The sequence below is a fragment of the Hyalella azteca genome, unplaced genomic scaffold, assembly GCF_000764305.2.
Source record: "Hyalella azteca isolate HAZT.00-mixed unplaced genomic scaffold, Hazt_2.0.2 contig5692, whole genome shotgun sequence".
Classification (NCBI taxonomy): Eukaryota; Metazoa; Arthropoda; class Malacostraca; order Amphipoda; family Hyalellidae; genus Hyalella; species Hyalella azteca.
In genome coordinates, this window is record NW_025935874.1 from 73,611 (window position 1) to 94,251 (window position 20,641).

A 20,641-nucleotide genomic window follows, 5' to 3' on the forward strand; every position below is an offset into this window, starting at 1 on the left:
CCTAATCTCCCTCACCCTAATCTCCCTCACCCTAATCTCCCTCACCCTAATCTCCCTCACTCTAATTTCCCTCACCCTAATCTCTGTCTCTTATACACATCTAGATGTGTATAAGAGACCAACGTACATGTGCGTGATCGTGTGTACCACTTCTCCCTGCAGGTGCTGGTCCCCCTCAACGTACATGTGCGTGGCGACGTGTGCGTGATCGTGTACCACGCACGGCGCATCATGGGCAAGCTCACGTGCCTGAAGGTGGCGCAGCTGGCGCTGCACACGGGCTACCTCGGCAGGGGCGACACGTGCCTCGACTTCCCTCTGTACGTGCCTTGTCTTATTAATAATTATATGTATTACTTATTTTCTGATTATTTATATTGATATTTCTTCTAATATGCCCGCCTCGACCTCGTTTATACGTCTCTTGTCGTTCATTTGTTATTGATTAATTAATATTAGTATTGATATTTGATCAATTATCTCCGCCTTGTGCTCACCCAGATTTCCCTCTTGACTTGCCTTGTGTTATTTATCCATTATTTGGCATCCATTGACCATTATTACTAATATTTGATGAAAAGTGTGTGATAACTAATTGAAAATAATTGCTTGCTTTGAGAATTGTACATAAATAATAATATAATAATAATTGAACCGTAAATAGTTGCCCGAGTAAGCGCCATTATTAATTAATTAATAATGGCGCTTAATTAATTATTATTATTAATTAATTAATAATCAAGTTAATTAATCACTTAAGGTAATTAATTAATAATTAAGTTAATCAATTACTCAAGTTTCAATCAATTACTCAATTACTCAAGTTTCTCAATTACTCAATCCGAGTTTGCCTGCAGCCAAGACCTGGACGAGGTGACGGAGGTGGACCGCTTCCCGGACAACTTCCACCTCACACTCAAAGTTAGCGTGGGTGCCCCGTCCCCTTCAACGTCCCCAGCCCCGTGGGACGCCCACGTCGCGGGGTCGACGCCCTTCAGCCCCACCCTCCTCTTCTCCTCCGCCATCGAGCGCGAAGAAACCACCGAGAAGTTCTCCCATGCGCCGCCCCCAAGACCACCTGGGCCCTTGGGGTCTCAAGAGGCCTCGGGGTCTTCTGGGGTCTCGGGGTCCCATGGGTCCTTGGGGTCGTCTGGTCCCTTGGAGTCTTCTGGGCCCTCAGGATCTCCGGGTCCCGGCAAGCGACCCCCACCACCCAGGCCACCTGGACCGTCTGTCAGTACTCGAAAGTTGCACTTAATTTACGTACTTTATAAATGTTCGTATTCTTCATTAGAATTTATTATTAAATCATTAACGCAAACTCAACAGCTTGACCAGATTGTGTTGCTACGGATTTCCTGTCTTTAATGGAGATATGAATGAGGTTGAAAAATGCAAAAGTTTCTGCTTCATCGCGCGGTGTAATTCCGACTTCCGGACAGACGGACTCGCCTCCTCTGCCGCCTCGTGGCGCGTTTGTTGCCGCCCCGCCGTCCCGACCACCGCCTCCCGCCGCCCACGCCTCCAACGACATCAGACCGCCATCTCCCGCCCCGCCACCGCCACCACATCTTGTTGAAGACGTTGACTTTTTGAACCTGAGCAGCAGCTCTCACGAGCCACATGAGGTGTGCCACTGCCAGTTGGCTTGAAGTTTTGATGCATGTATTTACCATTTGTTTGTAGAATTCCACCGTGGTGGTATTTTTATAGAATTTTTTTATACTTGATTTTCATTTCCAGGGTAAAATTCCATCGTGGTGTTTTTATTTATAGAATTTTTTTACTTGATTTTCATTTCCAGGGTAAAATTCCCTCGAGGTGTTTTTTTTCTAGAAGTTTCTGATATTTGATACTCATTTCTATGACATTTTAACTTTTTTTCTTCGACTTGAGCCTTATTTTTATAATATGTTAATTTTTACCCTGGTATTTGAGCCTCATTTAACGCAACGATGCCCAACAGGTGGCGCCTGCGGGTGTCGAGGACGAGCTACAGCTCCTGGACATCGCGGGCGGCGTCAAGAAGAACCTCAGCAACTACGACCTCCTCAGCGGCATGGGCGAGCCCGCGCCCACTCAGGGTAACTGGCGGGCTTGTGGAGACCGTACACTCAGGGTAACTGGCGGGCTTGTGGAGACCGTCCACTCAGGGTAACTAGCGGGCTTGTGGAGACCGTCCACTCAGGGTAACTGGCGGGCTTGTGGAGACCGTCCACTCAGGGTAACTGGCGGGCTTGTGGAGACTCGAGGGAAATCTGTATTAAGTGATAAAAAATTATTCTGGCGCACACAATTCTGAAATTTAAGATTCAGTGAAAAATTCTCGAAAATTGTTTTTAAATTTTGTCTCTTAGCGGTCGGAAAAGCACGCAGTAAAATGGACGAACCAGGCGAAAAGCTGAGCTAAAGATGGAAATGAAGTGTCCATGAATAACGATGATTACCATCACACAATGGAAACGATTTAGGAAAAGTAAGAGCAGGTATTGGATTAAATGAAAAGGTAATCAAATCTCAATGATAAGTGATCAAATCAACCATAAATAACCTGCCGAAGCTCGTGTTATTGCCTCCCGTGACCTGTTATTCTGTGATTCAATGACTTCCCTGACTGTTTTTCTTTATGTTAATTTGTATAGCCCAATTTGTGTGTGATTTTTTGTTTTGCTTATGAATACTGTACGGTATAGCATAAGTTTCCATCGCATTTAATGCATCCTTATGCCCATGACAGTGCGCATTCAATGTTATTTCCCTTCTTTCCGTTTGCCTACATCATCGTGGCAATATTTCATTGATGGTGGCAGTCGCACCATTGTTTCGTTTTATGCTGTTTCTGATGCTTATTATTAGCCAAAATTTAAGGAATTGCAGAATTTACTAGTCACTTTTGAGCGTTGATCAGTAGCTTCTTGAGCCTTGGTTATAGTTTCTCGAATTATTTATCAAACTGTAGCCCATGTTTACTAGATGTTGTAGGATTTGTCATGCACCTAATGCTCCCAGGGTTCATTGAACAACTTTTTTCGTTTATAACTTTTGCAAAGTTCTTTTTATGCGCACACGACTTTAGTTGAATAGTTAAACTTGATTTGATTTGTAATTTAATGCATTAAACACATTCATCCTGGTGACACAATTGAATGATTAAAAAATGTCTTATTGTTCTTTCCATGTGGTCTCGCATCTTTTTTTGTTTACAGGTACTGACGCTCTTTTCGACGCGTTCACGGACCACACAAATTTCACGGACCACACGAACTTGACGGACCACAACCACAGGCCCCCAAGCCCTGCTCCCCAAGGGGACATCTTCTCCGAGTTCCTCTCAGCCAGCGACCCCGCGCCTCCCTCAGCACAGCCTGATGTGGACCTGGTACACGTGGACCTCCTAGGCGCAGTGACCGTGCAGTTTACCGCATGCATCATTATAATTATAACATTTTACAGCCGCTGGTCTAATTAATCATTCGTAATACTGCCGCAATAAATTACATGCTAGTTTAGAGCATTTTGTATCCTCGACATATCTAATGATGTTGAATGTTATTTTATTTCAAATGTTTTGTATGGTATGAGACTTTCTACTCCCCCAGAATCTCGCCTGCCTCCTCTCCTTCTCGTCCTAGCTTCCCTCGCCCCCACCTCCCTCGCACTATTTCCCCTCGCCCTATTTTCTCTCGTCCCATTTTATCTTTTCCCAATCTCCCTCACCCTAATCTCCCTCACTCTAATCTCCCTCATCCTAATCTCCCTCACCCTAATCTCCCTCACCCTAATCTCCCTCACCCTAATCTCCCTCACCCTAATTTCCCTCACCCTAATTTCCCTCACCCTAATTTCCCTCACCCTAATCTCCCTCGTGCCTGCAGTTCAGCAGCTCGCCGTGTGCCGGGATTAACGGGGCGCTAGATGGCGTCATGCCCTGCCAGCCTCCCCCATCACCGCCTCCTGCAGGTCCGCCTCTTCCAACAGGCCAAGGCCCCGTGAAGCCAAGCGACCCGTTTGCTGACCTCATGGCGGGCAGTTGGCTCTCTGAGAAGAACACCCCCACAGGGAGCGTCTCCCACTCCCCCATGATGGGGTCACCTGCCCGTCCACCCAGACCTGCCCCTCCTGCTGGGGCAGCTTGGCAGCCTAACGTTCCTCTCTCGTCACAACCTTACACTCCCAGACACGCGCCGCCGCCGTCTGCACAGCCAAACTTCGGTGCTCCAACACAACCAACTTTTGGTGCTCCAACCCAACCAAGTTTTGCTGCTCCAACCCAACCAAGTTTCGGTGCTGCAACACAACCAAGTTTTGCTGCTCCAACCCAACCAAGTTTTGGTGCACCGACTCAACCTAAACCAAGTTTTGGTGCCGCGACACAACCAAACTACGGGCGGACTAATTTTGACAATTTGGCTGGTGGCAACAACACCGCAAAATCGGCGACCTCGACGTTCGAAGACCTGCTGGGTTCCCAGGGATTCACTTTCACGTCTTCCAAGGAAAGCTCCGCGCCCAAGACTATGGCTCAGATGAAGCAGGAAGAGATGGTCAAAACCATGGACCCTGACCGCAGGAAGGCAAGTCTGGTCCCTAGATCAGGTCCTAATAAGGGGTTTAATAACCCGCTTAGGGTAAAACCATGACCCTGACCGCAGGAAGGCAAATCCTAAAATGTGGTTTAATAACCCGCTGAGGGTAAAAGCTTGTATCCTAACCGCTGCAGTTAGGTTACAAGGATACAAACTCATTCAAAGATTGCGTATGTAACATATCATAAATTTAGTTTGTATTATTATTTATTTGCAAGCCAAGGACCTAAGGGGATAAAGTTGTTACCGGACTTGACAAGGAAGAATCTAGTGGCATATTATTTTTATGTGTCGCAGTCCTGTATTCGCTATGAGCATTGATTAAAACTTGGGACATATTTTCCTTTTATTACCCGGATTATCTAACGGCAGAAAGTTTTTGGTAAGTAAAATAGAATGATTTCCGTGCCTATAAATGCAGAGTAACCATATATCTATTTACGGCTATCTGTCAGTGCATGTATGTATTAAATTTAACGAAATTCCTGATACTTATACTTTGCTTAAACGTGATGTGCTGAGTTGAAATTCTCGTTGATTATTTAATTAGTCTCGTGTCATACTGGTTTCTTGAAGATAACCTGGATATTTATTTGGTAATAACTGTTCTCTGCCTCCGTCAGATGGTGGAATGGACGGCAGGAAGGGAACACAACATCAGGGCGCTGCTGTGCTCGCTGTCGTCTGTGCTGTGGGAGGGCGCCAAGTGGCAAGAGTGTGGCATGCATCAGCTCGTGCATCACGGCGACGTCAAGAAGATGTACAGGAGAGCCTGCCTCGCCGTGCATCCTGATAAAGTAACATGTCCTCCATGTTGCGTTTAGGCATTAGGAGTTTCCTTTCCTAGGTCTTGATATGTTAACCTGGCATATTTAATGTTGACTTTGTCTGTTCAACTGATGTGCATTCCGATGAGCTAGCCTGGCGCATTTTTGTTAAGCCATGGTATATATTCATATTCATGACGCCTTAGCTTTTTTATTGGCATTGTGTATGTCAAAATCTGTGTATTCCGGTGAAGGTAACATGGAATGTTTTGTTCATGCATTGTCTGTTTAAATGGCTGTACATCTCAAGATGATAACCTGTTGCCAAGTTGACATATCATTACCAATAAGTAGACAAAAATAATTTCAAATAAAAGGATACATTTCTGCAAAATATACATTAATAATACTCTCATTTCTGCATCGGCGTAGCGATAGTTTGACTCTAATTCGTTGATGAATAATTTTTTTTCTTCGATGATCAAGCGAGACGAATGATGAATTATTATTATTGCCTCGTACCTGATGATGAAGCGTTGATAATGTGCATGATAATGACGTGCGTATAAATTACTGTTGTCACCGGCCAGAGCTACTACAAGCCAATCTAAACGTTAGGCCTGTAATTCACTATCAAGATCGAATGCTCAGTTGCTCACCGCTCCTAGGCCAGGACAATATATGAATAAATTCCAGGCTACTGTGCTCATTCATCTGACCTACAATGCCGTTCAACTCTCCTAGTCATTGTCAGTTAAAGCCGGTTCAGTGGCTATGGTATATAATCACGACAAAGCACACTTAAAATAGTTTATTCAATCACTTTGTTTAAAATCAGTAAAACATGGTAAAGGGCAAGCATAAATTCCGACTAAAATAACTATTCTAAGAAACGTTCAAATTGGTTCAATTCCATTTACTATTGCACAGCATTAATGCACGTAGTTCAGGTTACATTAATTCACATAGGCGAACGATAGCAGGCAAGACTAAATCCTCACAGCACAGCCACAACTCCAGCGTTAAGCAAAGAATGCTGAGAGTTAACAGAGCTGAGCGGGTTCAGGTATGAACCTCACTATAGGGCTGGCGGGACACGACTGCCTACTTGACGCACAGACGCTCAGACCTGACCTGGTATTAGACAGTTCCAACTGCTATAGGCCTGACTCGCATGTCACTGGCGCGGCTTCGCCCGACGTAATAGAATAACTTCGTCACAAGAAAATGCACATTGAATAATTTAGTGAACGATTTTCCTCGTTCACACTGTTAATTATTATACTTGATGATGAAGCGTTGATAATGTACATGATAATGACGTGCGTATAAATCACTGTTCCTTGTACCGACAGCTTGCTGGGTCTGAGCACGAGGCGCTCGCTAAGCTCATCTTCATGGAGCTCAACGACGCCTACTCGGAGTTTGAGGCGGACCCCGCGCAGCAGCAGATCTTCAAGTAGGCGCATGGGGAAGGACAGATCTTCACCCTCAAGTTGACTGCAAGATGTGATCTCCAAGTTTAGTTCTTCTCGCCGTTGCGAGTTCAGCGGTGGCTGAAATCGACACCAAAACTTGCATGCCAGGAGCTATTTTGACCTGTACAGGTCATTACTGTACAGGAATGTGCACATGATCGGGTGTCAGTCCTTGATCACCTAGGGTAGCTGTGAACGGCCATGCTTGATATTATACATGAAATTCTCATCTAAATGCCCTCAGTCTGCCCTCTATGTATGTATGTTGCTACCCTGCCTCTGAGATTGTCTTTAGTCTGCGCCCTAAAAATAAAAAACATTCGAAGTCTGCACTCAGTACGGCTCTCGAGTTGACTATAGGCGTCTGCTTCCATGATCTTGTTCCTTAATGTTGTTTGAACTTTAAATATTAAAATGTTAGTGAACGTTGTCTTTGCTGCTGCTTGGACTTGTCTTTGGTGGCTGTACCAAAATATAAATTATTCAAACCGAAGTCGATGTCATGACTAGGTGGGCGATTGAGGTAAATCTTGCACTTGCGTTCAATTTGATCGTTTTTTATGTGTTCCACGCGACACTATTTTCCATTTGTGATTGATACTGACTGGCAATATTCCATTCCATGTTGAGAACTGTGACCGTATATTAAGATAGTTTATGGTGTTGGAGGTTCTCTCTATTATCTCATCCAAGAAGCGCTGATGTTAAGAGCTAATGTTGCTCATGCGGCGTTAAACAAAACTCGTGTAAGCGTAACTTTTATTAGGGATATAAGGTCGACATTTCGTTCGATGCAAAAAGAAAACAAAGCCACCTGTTGCAATTGCACTTGCACGGGAATATTTCTTCACAAACGCACGGTTTAAGCTAGTCAGCAGGAGTTCATGGGATGCATGCTAGTCTTATTTTGTTCTTGTAGCTGCACTCTGCTGATTACTTCAGTTGTACTCCAGTTATTTATCGTCGCGCACTCGTGCAGTGACCAAGTGTCGGCCGTCGTCATCTCCACCCTCTTTATTTGGTCTTCTAGTGCGTGTACTGGCATGGGAATACTGAGACCTTTTATGCTGTAAAATAAAGCCTTTCATTGATAATTATTTAATTGTGGTGGTTGAGGCGTTTTAATAGCAATAGCGACGAAACTTCGAACGCTTGCTCTCTCGATGTCAATGGATGTTAAGGAAAGCATTTAATTGTAGAAGGTCTTTAAAGAGGCAAGTTTAATTGCTGAGACGAATACGTATTTCATTTCTGTAGCGAGTTTCGTGTATTACAGAAAATCTGTTTTTGTCCAAGTTTTGTCTCGTTATTTGTGACGCAGGATTGCTTAATCTTTTCTAATTACTTAATAAATCGGTCAGTGGCGGTCTCAAGATACTGCACTCCTCTTCTGATAACCTAACCATGATTTATGTTACGTAATTAATAATTCTACCATCAATTCATATAGACGATGTGTATAAATATTGGAATAGCATAGTAGTGAAACTGGTGTTAGGAGCGCATTTCGTTATTTCTCCATCAATCTCACTTCAGGTTTTTAATCCATGGCGAATTAACCAAAAATTTTGTACGTAAATTATTATTCTGTTCATCTTAATTGCTTGTTACTGAAAAAATTATTCACAATAAACTATCCAAATAATGACGACCGCCAACTAGTATGGATTGAAAATTAACATTTTGATGTTTATCGACTTGCTATTGTTTTGTGTTAAAATTTGAAATATTTTATTTGAGTGAGTGCTACAGGAAGCCGGAGTATTGTAACGTGTATGCATTCCTGAGTGTAGGAATACGTTGTATCTCTTATGTATGCATATTTTAAACAATTTTATGCGCGTTAAACCTTCCAGATGCGACCATGTAATTAGGTTGCTATATGTACAGAGCTGTTCGCTAGCACCTATACATTCCGTTGTCTATAACGTGCGTCAGGTTATTGCATCGAATATTACGCTATAATTTATGTCTTAATAGATTTCTTTCTTTTCATAAATATCTCTCGCTTCACGAAAATCTTTGTGATTACTCATAGCAAGTCAGAATCGGCAAGGAGGCCGGGCGGTTAAGCACAGCAGAATTGTAGCAGTGAATTGCGAGTTCGAGACCACAAAATGCTGTGAATGTTCTGCGTTGTTAAGAATCGGTGACAGACCTACGGCCTACTAAACGCTGTAACCGCTATTATTATTACGAAGTGACGTGGTATCCAGAACTTGTGTGCATGAACACGAAGATATTAACCGAGGTAGTTACTAATAACGATAGATGTAAGTATTTATTGAGTGTACCGCTTCATCGTTGACAAGGATACGTTCAAGTGTCTGTTGCTTAGTGTGTCGCTAGTGTAGCTGGTTCAGTAACACTTAATAAGATATACATGATACGTCTAGCATGGAAATGACGCTTAGAAGTTGTTCTTTATCTTAATGGGTTGTTGTTGATGCTGATTCAGCTCCTCTGTTTAGGTGATCGACGAAGTTGAAATTATTTATTAGAATAGTCTTTACTGCCACCAAGGATCTGACGTTGAAATAATGTTGATTATCCGTTGTTTCTACGAAATCAACTCGTAATCAACGTTGTTTTAAAGTCATTTGTCTGGAGGGTCGTTGTCGTGGAAGTTTGCTACTGATGATGCAGGTGGATTGCTGGTTCGTGTATTCTGATGTATGAATTAAATGAATGTGTGGGCGAGGTTCGCAATTACTTTACCGATCACAAGTTCAAGTTTCGGACTAACAGAAATAAAAGGATCCTCTGTAGTGATGATTCTTTATAAGTTTCTTAGCAACAATCTCAATCGTTTTACCAATTATCATTGTTCTTTTTCAGATAAAAGCATTGTAAATACAGCTTGTATGTGAAACTCTGGTTTACTATTATTTAACTATTAAATTTATTTTGGCTATTTTCAGTGTCTAGTTTTCATTATTATTCGTATTTAGTAATATCCCAAATGACGGCATTTATAGCGAATTGTGTCGCATTATTATCAACGGTGCTAACATTTGACATCGTGTAATTCGAGGGAACGTCGACCAAAGTTGCGTTATGTTTGAAGATACGTAGATTCTGTCCTATATATATGTTCAAGATTTGTATTGCTGACAAATTGCGATTTCGGTTTTTTTTCTCTTGTATGTGTGCTAGTATTTTTTAATCAATGTAAACTGTCATAATATATTGGGATCTCCTTATTTAAAGCAGAAATAATATCCAGTTTTTCAAAATGGGTTTGCAATATCTCAATAACAGCGTCGTTTCTTAACATTAGAAAGTTTCGCGCTAGATTTCTGCTAATACGAACGCCATTATTTATTTTCAACGCGTACTGAGTTGTGATTTTCATTCATTCGATATACCGTCATGTATGGCAGTATGAATTAATTAGATGGTTGCTTGGATAATGAGAAATTTGAGATGCTCATAACAATTGTTTGTTGTCTCCGTAGTACACTTGTTATGATTCAGGAGTGAATGTGAAGATTTATTGATGTATAGAAAAGGTTGAATTTTGGCGTTTGTGGATTAATAAATGAGTTATAAGTTTGGAAATTACTATATTAATGTATACGCTGTTCAATATTAGGTAAATGAAGCCCCCATTTGGAATATTTCATGTTGTGCAATCGAGGAATTGTGGATATTTTTGTTTTTTAAAATCTCGAACTATCAGCTGATCTGAAATTCCTGCACACTTAAGTAACTTGCAGCGGCTGGCAATCGTTATTGGTATTTTCCGTGACCTTTGCCCGTTCTGAATCCACATCGATCTACTCGTCTAATCATCATTAATCGAATCATATAAATCCACATTGATCTACTCGCCTAGTCTACATTCATCCACTCGTCTGAATCCTCATTCATCTGCTCTCTTGAATCTACATTCATCCACTCGTCTGAATCTACTACATTCATGCACGCGCGTTGCGGTGGTATTTCCTCCGTGTTTTCATCAGTTCAGGACAGCGACTTCTCAATCGTCCTGGTGTCTTGGTACCGTTAAAGTTTGATTGAATCAAAGAGGCTCACTGGAATGCCTTGCCGGGCTTGCGTATAGATTTTATTTTTATATTCTTCGTTCTCTATTGAAGTAGACTTTATTTTAATTAAATATATAGAAATTGTCCATCGTAAACAAGGCGCTACTGACGCATGCTGTCCGAGAAATGAGACTGAACGAATAGCGTTACACTTCAGGCGCTTGTGTGGGTCATTCTGACCCAGTTTTGCCCTACAATAGAAGGTATCAATGAGACGTGGAGAAATTGTCATTACTTGGACAACAAGATCATTTATTTATCTGCGTGAGCAGTAGAAATCCTGAGCATAATATCGCGCGCGTCATGCATCATTATGCATTGACCCTCTACCACCGTGTATCACTCTCCGGGAACATAACTTTCAACTTAAATTATACATAAACTATTGAGTGTAGCAACCTGAGGACGTTTGTACGCAACAGAGAACATTTTAAAGTTAAACTTTTAACTTAAATTATACATAAACTATTGAGTGTAGCAACCTGAGGACGTTTGTACGCAACAGAGAACATTTTAAAGTTGTCGTACGTGGCGGCAACCATCAGGGCAAGTCATTTTGCGCTCACTAGAACGTATCCTTTTTGGGAAGTAGGCGCGTGACAATATTGCTCCGCCAGCTCCGGTTACTCGTGTCAGGCGGTAGAGAGTTAATAGCGGAGCACTTGTGCTAGTCGCTGCAGGAGCAAAGCGCGGGCGTAGCACTGGGTCAATATGACCCACACAAGGGCACAAAGTGCATAGTTATTTGGACAATTACTCGCTCATTTCTCTGAGTGAATAAAGTGATTACTGGAGCGTTCCGAATTCTTTACATAAGGTAATTATGTTCAAACTGCCTGCTGGTCCAAAGCTCTTCGATGATTTATTTATATAGTCCTGTTTAAGAAACGGAGACTGGTGGTTTTACTTCGTATCTTTATCCTTTTCGTTAAAGATATTTTACTTATCTTATCGGAGCTGAAGTTGCCTTCTGATTATTTTTGCAATAAATTTGCAAGTGATAATTATTGAAGTAATTAGGAATGTTTTGCGACTTGATGGGTTGGGTGACGCCGAGCAGCGTTCCACTAAAGTTAGTTTAATCAAAAGTTTAAAGTTAGTTTAATCAAAAGTTTAAAGTTAGTTTAATCAAAAGTTTAAAGTTAGTTTAATCAAATAATTTTAGAGAAATTATAACGCACTTTTGCTACATTTAACTTACTAGTAAAATGAAAACGTTTTCATCATTGATCTAGTGACTAACTTGTTCAGACGAACAATCAATCACCCAACAATGATAGCATAGCCGCTCCCGTCTGCCCTCCAAGTATTTCTCTCTAAAATATAATATTCATACGTTTAATCTATGAATGGACAAATCTCTTAACGCATTTAACACCGGCTTGAGGGCCGGTGTCGGTAATTCCTGGGATTTGCTAACCCCACACCCGATATGATATCGCCTTCTCTGTTATCAATTATACGCAATCTGAGGAAATGAGTTAAAGAGACCTATTCGTTCATATAAGCATTCAAATCGTCCGATCAAAAGTTAGAATAATCGTCTCATTTTTTATGATGAAGATAATACAATTAAAAAAATACAGGAGATCTTGCAGGTTAATTTTGTTGAAAAGCAATTCGTAAACAATTTTATGTTCAGATTTAATTTGTTGAGTCATTTCCAGTTCAGGCGATCCCGGCCGGTTCAGTATCGTGGGTACGCGCTCTGCTGGCCCTGGCATTTATTTACGGCCCAAGGCTTGAAAAAAAAAAAAAAAGAAACCGCAAACTTGCGATCAAGATTAGGCCCTCAAAATATTTCGGATTAACTACATATAGAACGATCACGTTCAAAATCCACGTACTACAGACCTCGTGTTTAAATACTTGAAGAGAGATTAGAGTAACTCCGTCCTAATCATTTTTATTTTCCGTGCACGATGTATTGTACGTTAAGAGTAAGTAACGTACGTTATGAAGCCAGAAATAGAGTATACACGAAGCCTATCACACTAGGCCTCTCACGACGCGGAGTTGGTTGCTATGCTAAAAAGTTCACAGATAAGCCTGCCCACCGTCAGCTTTAGGGTTAAGCAAGTTTGTTTCATTTTTTTTACTGGATGCCACCGAAAACTGCATCTAAACCTGCCGAGCGGGCGACTCTAAGTCTACCACCGCGCCTCTGCCGTGACGTAAGTCACGTATGCCAGTCTAGAACAGGGCATTCTTTATAGAAAACTGGCACAGCACGCCAACCCAATGGACATATGATGCCAAAATAATAATTTCATATTCAGAGTACGAGATAACACGTCATGGAGCGCTAAGAATTTTCTGCTACTGTATGACGAATTTTAGTTTCAAAAATTTCAGTCGTCAAAATTCAAATCAGTCGCCCACCGTACTTTTTTATGCAGCTGCCGATGAGCTTCGTATTATTGAAAACAAATTAAGTAGTTCGTGCGTGTGAATTATTGCAAATAAATTGAGATCGCTTGGCTGAGTTTTGATGTCAAACGTGCCCGATATTAAAATGCATAATGAATGAGTTGTGTGATCTGCGGCTTGAAACCTGACAGTAAAGCGCTTGCATAAACCATGTTAATTTGTATTATTTATTTACTTATTGTTTCTTTTAATTATTTACTTCGCACAAAGTTTAGTTTTAAATGCATTTTGACACGAGCTGATACGAATAAACATAACAGAATGTGATGAACTATATTAATCAATATAATTTTCTGTCCAAAGTTATGTTAGCGTTTGTGACACAAGTAATTTACAATTAAAATTATACAATTTGAGCAAGCATTTGCGTTTTCAACGTAATTTATTTAGCTGTGTATATCACCCGATACGCGCATCGTTCTTTGATACATCGTTTGTTGCAGGTCCAGATGATATCATCAATATCGTAAAAATTGAAGTGATTATTTCACAATCAACCTGAAAATTGATTTATGGAGCCTACAGGCTACAAATACACTAAATAAAGCTCAGTATATTTGTGCTCAGTTTTTGTTAATCCTGATCTAAATTTACTTTCTCGATTTATCAACAGCTTTTAATGGCTGCACCACGTAAATAAATAAATATGTAATAAATCTTCATGCTGCTAATGAATAAATAAACATGTAATAAATCTTCATGCTGCTAATGAATAAATAAACATGTAATAAATCTTCATGCTGCTAATGAATAAATAAACATGTAATAAACCTCTAAGCTGTTAATGAATGACAGCGACGGTTTTTATTTCGCTCTGTCCCGAGGAGAGCGGCCAGCCGAAGTGTTCCGTTCATCCATTCATAACATGGCATGGAGCTAGAAGAAAATCATATATTATATTTATTAACGAATACACACAATTAATTAAAGATTAAAATTGTATTTAGATATTTAATGCGTGTAGCTGAAATTGCCGTGTAAGTTTTATCTTATTTTACACATGTTCAACCTCTTTCTCGCTCTTCCATTTCATCTCTTTTTACAATGAATAAACTGCCCATAAATAATTAATTCATAAGATTTTCTAATTATTTAAAGTTAGAAGAGTTACGAACAAAAGTATCATTGAAAATGGAATATTAGCCATGAATTCAGAACGAAGATAAACAGTTAGAAGCTGACTTTAAGAAAAGAACAAACAGCCATTGTCATAGGTAAATATTAATTATTTTAATTAGGGATAGCTTTTCTCTATAAATTCATCTCCCACAGTATCATAATTTTGTACTTCCGATATCGGTAATCCAAAATTTTATAAAACAAAATTAATCGTAATGTATGCATTTTAACCAAATGCATCTACTCGGCACTAAAAAGTAAGGAATATATACGTAATAATGTCACTCGTTTTCTTGAATAGTTTGAAGAACATATACGTTCTGAATATTTGATGACAGGAAAATATACGTTCTGAATATTTGTACGCAGTCTGTCGGGCGCTGCTGCCGCAGTTGTTGTTGTTGGTTTGTTGCTGTTGTTGTTTCTTGTTGTTGTTGGTTTGTTGTTGCGGTCGGTGAGCTTCCATCCGAACTGCACTGCGCAGGTAAGCTCTTCTAAGGAATGAAAACCTGGAGCGTTAACATCAAGTGTTTAGTATTGCGTCAGTGAATAAGTGTCTGAGAAATTAAAAATTGAAGCATTATAATACCAATACTGCACCAGTGTATATGTTAGTGTATAAATAAATATGTGTTACGAGCTTAATATTTTAAGAATTTCATTATGGATTGTTTACTGCTTAGCAAAGTTAATGATTTCAATGACCATGAAGCAGAGTACGAAATAATTATAATTGTTTGTGGCATTGTTTTGGATCATTATTGATTACCATATCAAAAACGACCAGAAATTGACTCTGTAGCATAATTAGCTATATATACGCTTTAGTTCATTACCTGAATGCAAATTAAACTAAATTATAATGAGAAGGCTAGCAACTACGGCATACGTCCTCTTCGATATTTTTTCATGACCAAATACGAAAATAAAGAACATTTTGAAAATATATTAATCTTCTCCCAAGAAAGATCCAAAATAATGGTCTTTTGACTGCACAAACTACGCAAAGCAAAGTATATTGGGAGCCATTGTATTGACAGTATAAAAATTCTCCACCAACTCGTCTTTTAACGCGCATTTGTGGCCATCTGTGACCCGTAGTCCTTCTAGTTGCCCCGGGTATAAATACCAGGCAGAGGAGAGTGCCTCCTCACTTGCGCCCCGGTCATCCGGCTGTGCGGAACCTTCTGTTAGTGCGGAGTGAGGGTACCGGGAGAGCTGATGCTCAAATAATCTTACACGTCGCATTCAGTAACGCTTAACAAATTATTGTATGTAAATATAAGTGCATAAATACACGTGTAAAGTGTATCTGCTGATCATGATGAGTAGATCTGCTCTCTCTTGCAACTTTTGCCCAAAATACAGCATTTGACTGAAGCTCTTTATTTCTAAAATTCATACATCGGTGCAATGTATAGTAATACATCGTGTGTTCCGGCACGCTGTTATACATCATGTGGAGGGATGTGTTGTTTAAATGCAGTATACTATGGTGTGCTTTAAATGAAACGTATGCAGTGATTCTCTTTAAAACATATTCTCTTTAAAGTATAATGATATTCAGTGGTACGCCGTGGTTTATTCATAATAATGTATGAATCCACCATTTTCATAGTAACTTTATTCTTTCTATTTTTTCAGACTTGATTATAATGTAGTCACTGTTTATCAGTAAGCTAAATAACTTCATCATGTTAACACCCCTGCCAACCAAGGGAACACCAAACCCCTTTGTATCATCTACCGTGGCCTCTACCGACTCCCAAACGTCCAAGGATTCTCAGAAAATTGTAGCGACCAATAACAATGTATACGTAAATGCCCATGATGATAATCACCATTTGGAAGACCTTACACATCACCATCACAATGAGGAAGACGTTGGTTATATATACAAATTTTCAGTTCGACAAATGTGCATTGATGTTTTGAACCTTGACTGGTCCAAGGTAATATGGAACATGATCATTTGTGATGCTATCTTGCATTTACTGGCACTGGGGGGATTCTATTTATTCATTACTGGCCAGATTAAGGGATTAAGTTATTTATATTTTTTCGTCTTTGGCATCATGTCGGGACTGGGAGTGACGATGGGAGTTCACCGACTCTGGGCCCACCGCTCCTACAAAGCCGTGTTTGCCGTCCGGCTCGTCCTCATGTGCCTGCACTGCGTTGCGTTCCAGCACAGCATTTTCTCATGGAGTGTGAACCACCGCGTGCACCACAAGTGGCCCGACACCGACAGGGACTTGACAAACTCCAGAAGAGGGTTCTTCTTCGCGCACATGGGCTGGAGAATGTACGAAACGCACGAGGAGCTCATCAAAGGCCGCAAAATGGTTCCAGTCCAAGATCTTCTTGACGATCCGGTGGTTCGTTTCCAGCATGAGTACTTCTACTGGATAGCGATACCACTCTCGTTTGTTTTGCCTACTATCATTCCATTTTACTTTTGGAATGAAGATTTATTATTCGCGTTCCTTACGTGTGGGATGTTGCGTCTAATTATAACTCATCATGTTACTAACTGCATCAATTCCGTAGCCCACCTCTACGGCTACAAGCCATATGACAAGACGATGCACGCTCGCGATCACATCGTCTTTGGACCGTTGGCTCTTGGGGAAGGATGGCACAATTACCACCACGCGTTCCCAAGAGACTACCGCGCCAGTGAGATGGACGGATGGTGTTTCAACTTAACAACCAAGATCATCGAAACTTTGGCCAAGTTCGGCTTAACGTATGACCTGGTAACGGTCTCGGACGACATCATCAACAAACGAGCAGCCCGCACCGGCAACCCCGACGAACGCCGACGCGGGCCACTAGTAGCAGCGGCTGTCTTCAGCTGAGTTCTCAGCCGTGATAAATAAGAGGAACTTCGGCCACCAAGTTGTAGTCTGCCTTCGACATAAGCTCTCTATAACAGCTGATGACTTTCCAATCCCAGGAAACCGAGTAGCTCACTTCGCCAAGTGGAGGTCTGCCTTCAGACTCGGCGATGCATGGAAAAGTGGTGAAAGAAATCAACGGGACCAGTGCGCCATTTTTGATTACATCCAAGTCAATGAGATATTGTGGCTGGAAACCAACTTACATACGTTGTGCCTTATTCCAATTGTTAATTCGTTGCGCCTCAAATTGTTCAAGATTCTTCGGTCTTATACGAGTTTAAAGCTTTATCATTTATTAGGGTTTTAAACAGATTTTGTACATGAACAGATTTTGTACATGCTTGTAAATTCCTAGGTTCAAGGCTTCACTCCTAAATTTTGCCGAAATGTTTCGTTTACAATATTTTCAGTTGATTTATGACGATATCCGATGAAATGTTGATTTTTGTGAAGAATGTTTAGAGTGCGCTGGAGTGTACAGTTCATAATGCGAACAGATCGTTTGTTGACATGCGTGAACTCTGATGTACTGCCACTATGCCAAATATATATAACATTAAGTTGTTAAACTTGCTTTAAATCCTGACAACAGTCTATACAGAAATTGACATTATTGCATAAAAGGACAAGAGGCATGATGAAAAAAGTTGGAAAATTAAGAGAAGCTGAAAGACTCTGAAATGATGTCACATAGTTTATTTCTATTTTCTTTGGAATTCTGATATTGAAAATACACTTTCATTTAGTTTTGCGTCGTGAAACCGAAATTCGTGATGCGATCAACGAGAGAAATCTCCAGAAAGAATTTATTATGAAGAAAACATTCGCTATTTTTTTCGTGGAGTTCAAACTCAAGAATTAATATAAATGAAGAACGATCTTCAGGTCATAATCAATGAGTTGGCAAAAAGTTGATAATGGACCAACTTTTTTAACGTTTTTAGGAGACAAGAAGTACATTAGAAGTTCAACATTCCTCTAGATGAATTTAATGAACTCGAAAGTTAAATGAATTGATGCAAATGAAAATATTAGGGATTTTATTAATTAGAAGAAATACCTTCCTTAACTTGACATCATGAGCCAACTAGGTGTTGGACAAATTAACGACCGGACTCGCGGCCGGTCTCACGGCCAATCACTAAATTCTACGACCAAAGAAGATCTCCCAAACTAATGAACGCAGCTCGATGAAACGTGGTACACGTATTCAAATTAGTACCTAACGGTGATGTTTAGCTCGTGAAGAATGTTTTTCATTTCACTTTCATTCGTGAGTTATTAGGCATTTCGGGCCGAAATTTGCAGTGACCAAGAAATTCCTTCTAACTACTGAACAGATTTAAACGAAACTTTGAATTTATAGACCTAACCTACCGACCGTGATATGTAGCTCGCGACAGTTTTTTCGATTTACTTTTGTTCCAAGTTTTTTTCCATTTCTCCATCATTCGTGAGTTATATAGCAATACGGGCCGAAATTCGCAGTGACCAAGAAATTTCTTATAAACTACTAAACAGATTTGCACGAAACGTTGAATATGCAAACCTAACCTCCCAACGGACTTTGAGCTTTTACTTTTAATGTATAGATTATTCACTTAATTTCGAGCTGTTTCATTTATTGTGAAGATTTTCATTTAATGTGTAACTTTTCATTATTTTGGAGCTTTTCCACCTGATGCCGAACTTTACCGTTTAATGTGATGTTTTTCCATTAATGTGGAGCTCCTCCATTTAATTTGGAAATTGCACATTATTGTGGAGAATTTTCATTTAATGTGGAACTTTTCCCTTAATGCTAAGCTTATCCAACTAATGTGAAGCTTTTTCATTTAATGCGGAGCTTTTCCATTAGCATGGAGCTTTTCCATCAATATGGAACTTTTCCATTAGTGTTGAGCTTTCCCAACTAATGTAAAGCTTGTCCATTGATGTTAAGTTTTTTCATTCAATGCACAGCTTGTCTATTTCTGTGGATCTTTTCTATTACTGTGTAGCTTTTCTATTAATATGAAGTTTTCTATTCATGAGGAGCATTTCCATTTAATATGGAGCTTTTCAATTTAATGTGGAGCTTGTCACTGAAATGGAGCCAAAGGCTGGAGGCGCCACCGAGTCATGCCGGTGCCGGGCATCAGCCTCTGCAGGGCCAAAGGCTGGAGGCTAGTCGGCCGGGCATTAGCCTCTTCTTCTGAAACTGATCGATACCCTTTATTATCTGGGTTTGTGAAAATTAGAGCTAATGTACCATATGAAATAAATGATAAAAAATTTACAATTCACTCCAATTCCAAATTCATTTACAATTCCATCTGTTCATGTGTGTTGAGCCCATTAAAATGTTTGAATATACATAGTGATTTATGATGGAAATAATTTGAACTTAGTAGAGGGTTGTTCATTTACGCGCTATTGTCATTCGAGGCAGCCCGTGAGGAGAAAAAAGCTTGATAAAATCTGTAATGAAAAATGGAAGACTTAATAACAGATGTCTAAAAAGAGGTGATGTTCAATTCTAGAAATATTAACCAACTGCAGATTGATGTTGATAATATTCGCTATGATATTCACCATCTCACCACCGACATATATCAGCTTATATTTCAAGTGTATATATTAGAACAAACATTGAGAAGGGTTATAGAATAAAACTTTAAGAAATGCTCTATAAGTGGAAAGACGAAAATAAAAAGAAGAACCATTTTTCATTGGTTCCCTTATCCAAGTTTGAGGTGTCTCATAATTAGAAGATTGAACTGCGGAAAAACGTCATTGCTACTGAAATTGCTATATTGGAGAACTTTATTGATTTCAACAATATTTTCTAGTACAGCAAGTCAACTCATCAGCCTGAATATAAGTTGTTGAAGAACGTTTTCGATAAGGGATATAATAAATCTCAAATCTTTGATTCATTTTCTGACGGCAATGACAATGTTGATGAATATCTTGAAAACTTACCTGAAGGACGCAAACAAAAATCTACAAACGAATATTTTGAGAATACTGCTTCTGTACCTGAACCTAGTGACATATATCCAAGGAAGAAGAATTTGTTCATTTTTGATGATATTGCTACCGAGAAAAATCAAAATCCCGCTGATAGTTTTTACGCCCGTGGAAGGCATATTAACTGTAGTATAATTTACTTATCCTAAAACCATCACATATTACCAAGACAAACCATTAGATAACGAATTCAGATTTATTAATTCGAGTTACCTTTCATCGATATGAGGAATATTCACAGTGATTACATTGCTTGTGATACAGTATGCCCTGTGCAGAGTTTCAAAAACTGTGTAA

The 20,641-nt window shown here is 39.9% G+C and overlaps 2 protein-coding genes across 2 annotated transcripts in view; both read left to right on the forward strand.

Moving 5' to 3' along the window:
- Positions 1-7,493, forward strand: part of LOC108682907 (cyclin-G-associated kinase) — a 26,973-nt gene extending 19,480 nt beyond the window's left edge. Inside the window, exons 19-26 of the mRNA XM_047880605.1 lie at positions 163-320; positions 858-1,233; positions 1,443-1,628; positions 1,967-2,084; positions 3,207-3,379; positions 3,876-4,574; positions 5,210-5,383; positions 6,709-7,493. Coding sequence (XP_047736561.1) covers positions 163-320; positions 858-1,233; positions 1,443-1,628; positions 1,967-2,084; positions 3,207-3,379; positions 3,876-4,574; positions 5,210-5,383; positions 6,709-6,816 — 1,992 coding nt within the window. The 3' untranslated portion in view covers positions 6,817-7,493. The remainder of the gene's footprint in view (positions 1-162; positions 321-857; positions 1,234-1,442; positions 1,629-1,966; positions 2,085-3,206; positions 3,380-3,875; positions 4,575-5,209; positions 5,384-6,708) is intronic.
- An 8,578-nt stretch (positions 7,494-16,071) lies between these two features.
- On the forward strand, positions 16,072-17,354 carry LOC108682917 (delta(9)-fatty-acid desaturase fat-7-like). Its single transcript, XM_018172177.2, has one exon. The coding sequence runs from the start codon at positions 16,124-16,126 to the stop codon at positions 17,288-17,290; it is 1,167 nt and encodes a 388-aa protein (XP_018027666.2). The 5' UTR covers positions 16,072-16,123; the 3' UTR covers positions 17,291-17,354.
- The last annotated feature ends 3,287 nt before the right edge of the window (positions 17,355-20,641 follow it).

Excerpts from the sequence above, each read along its gene's own strand:
- LOC108682917 (XM_018172177.2), top strand. The coding sequence starts at position 16,124 with ATGTTAACACCCCTGCCAACCAAGGGAACACCAAACCCCTTTGTATCA.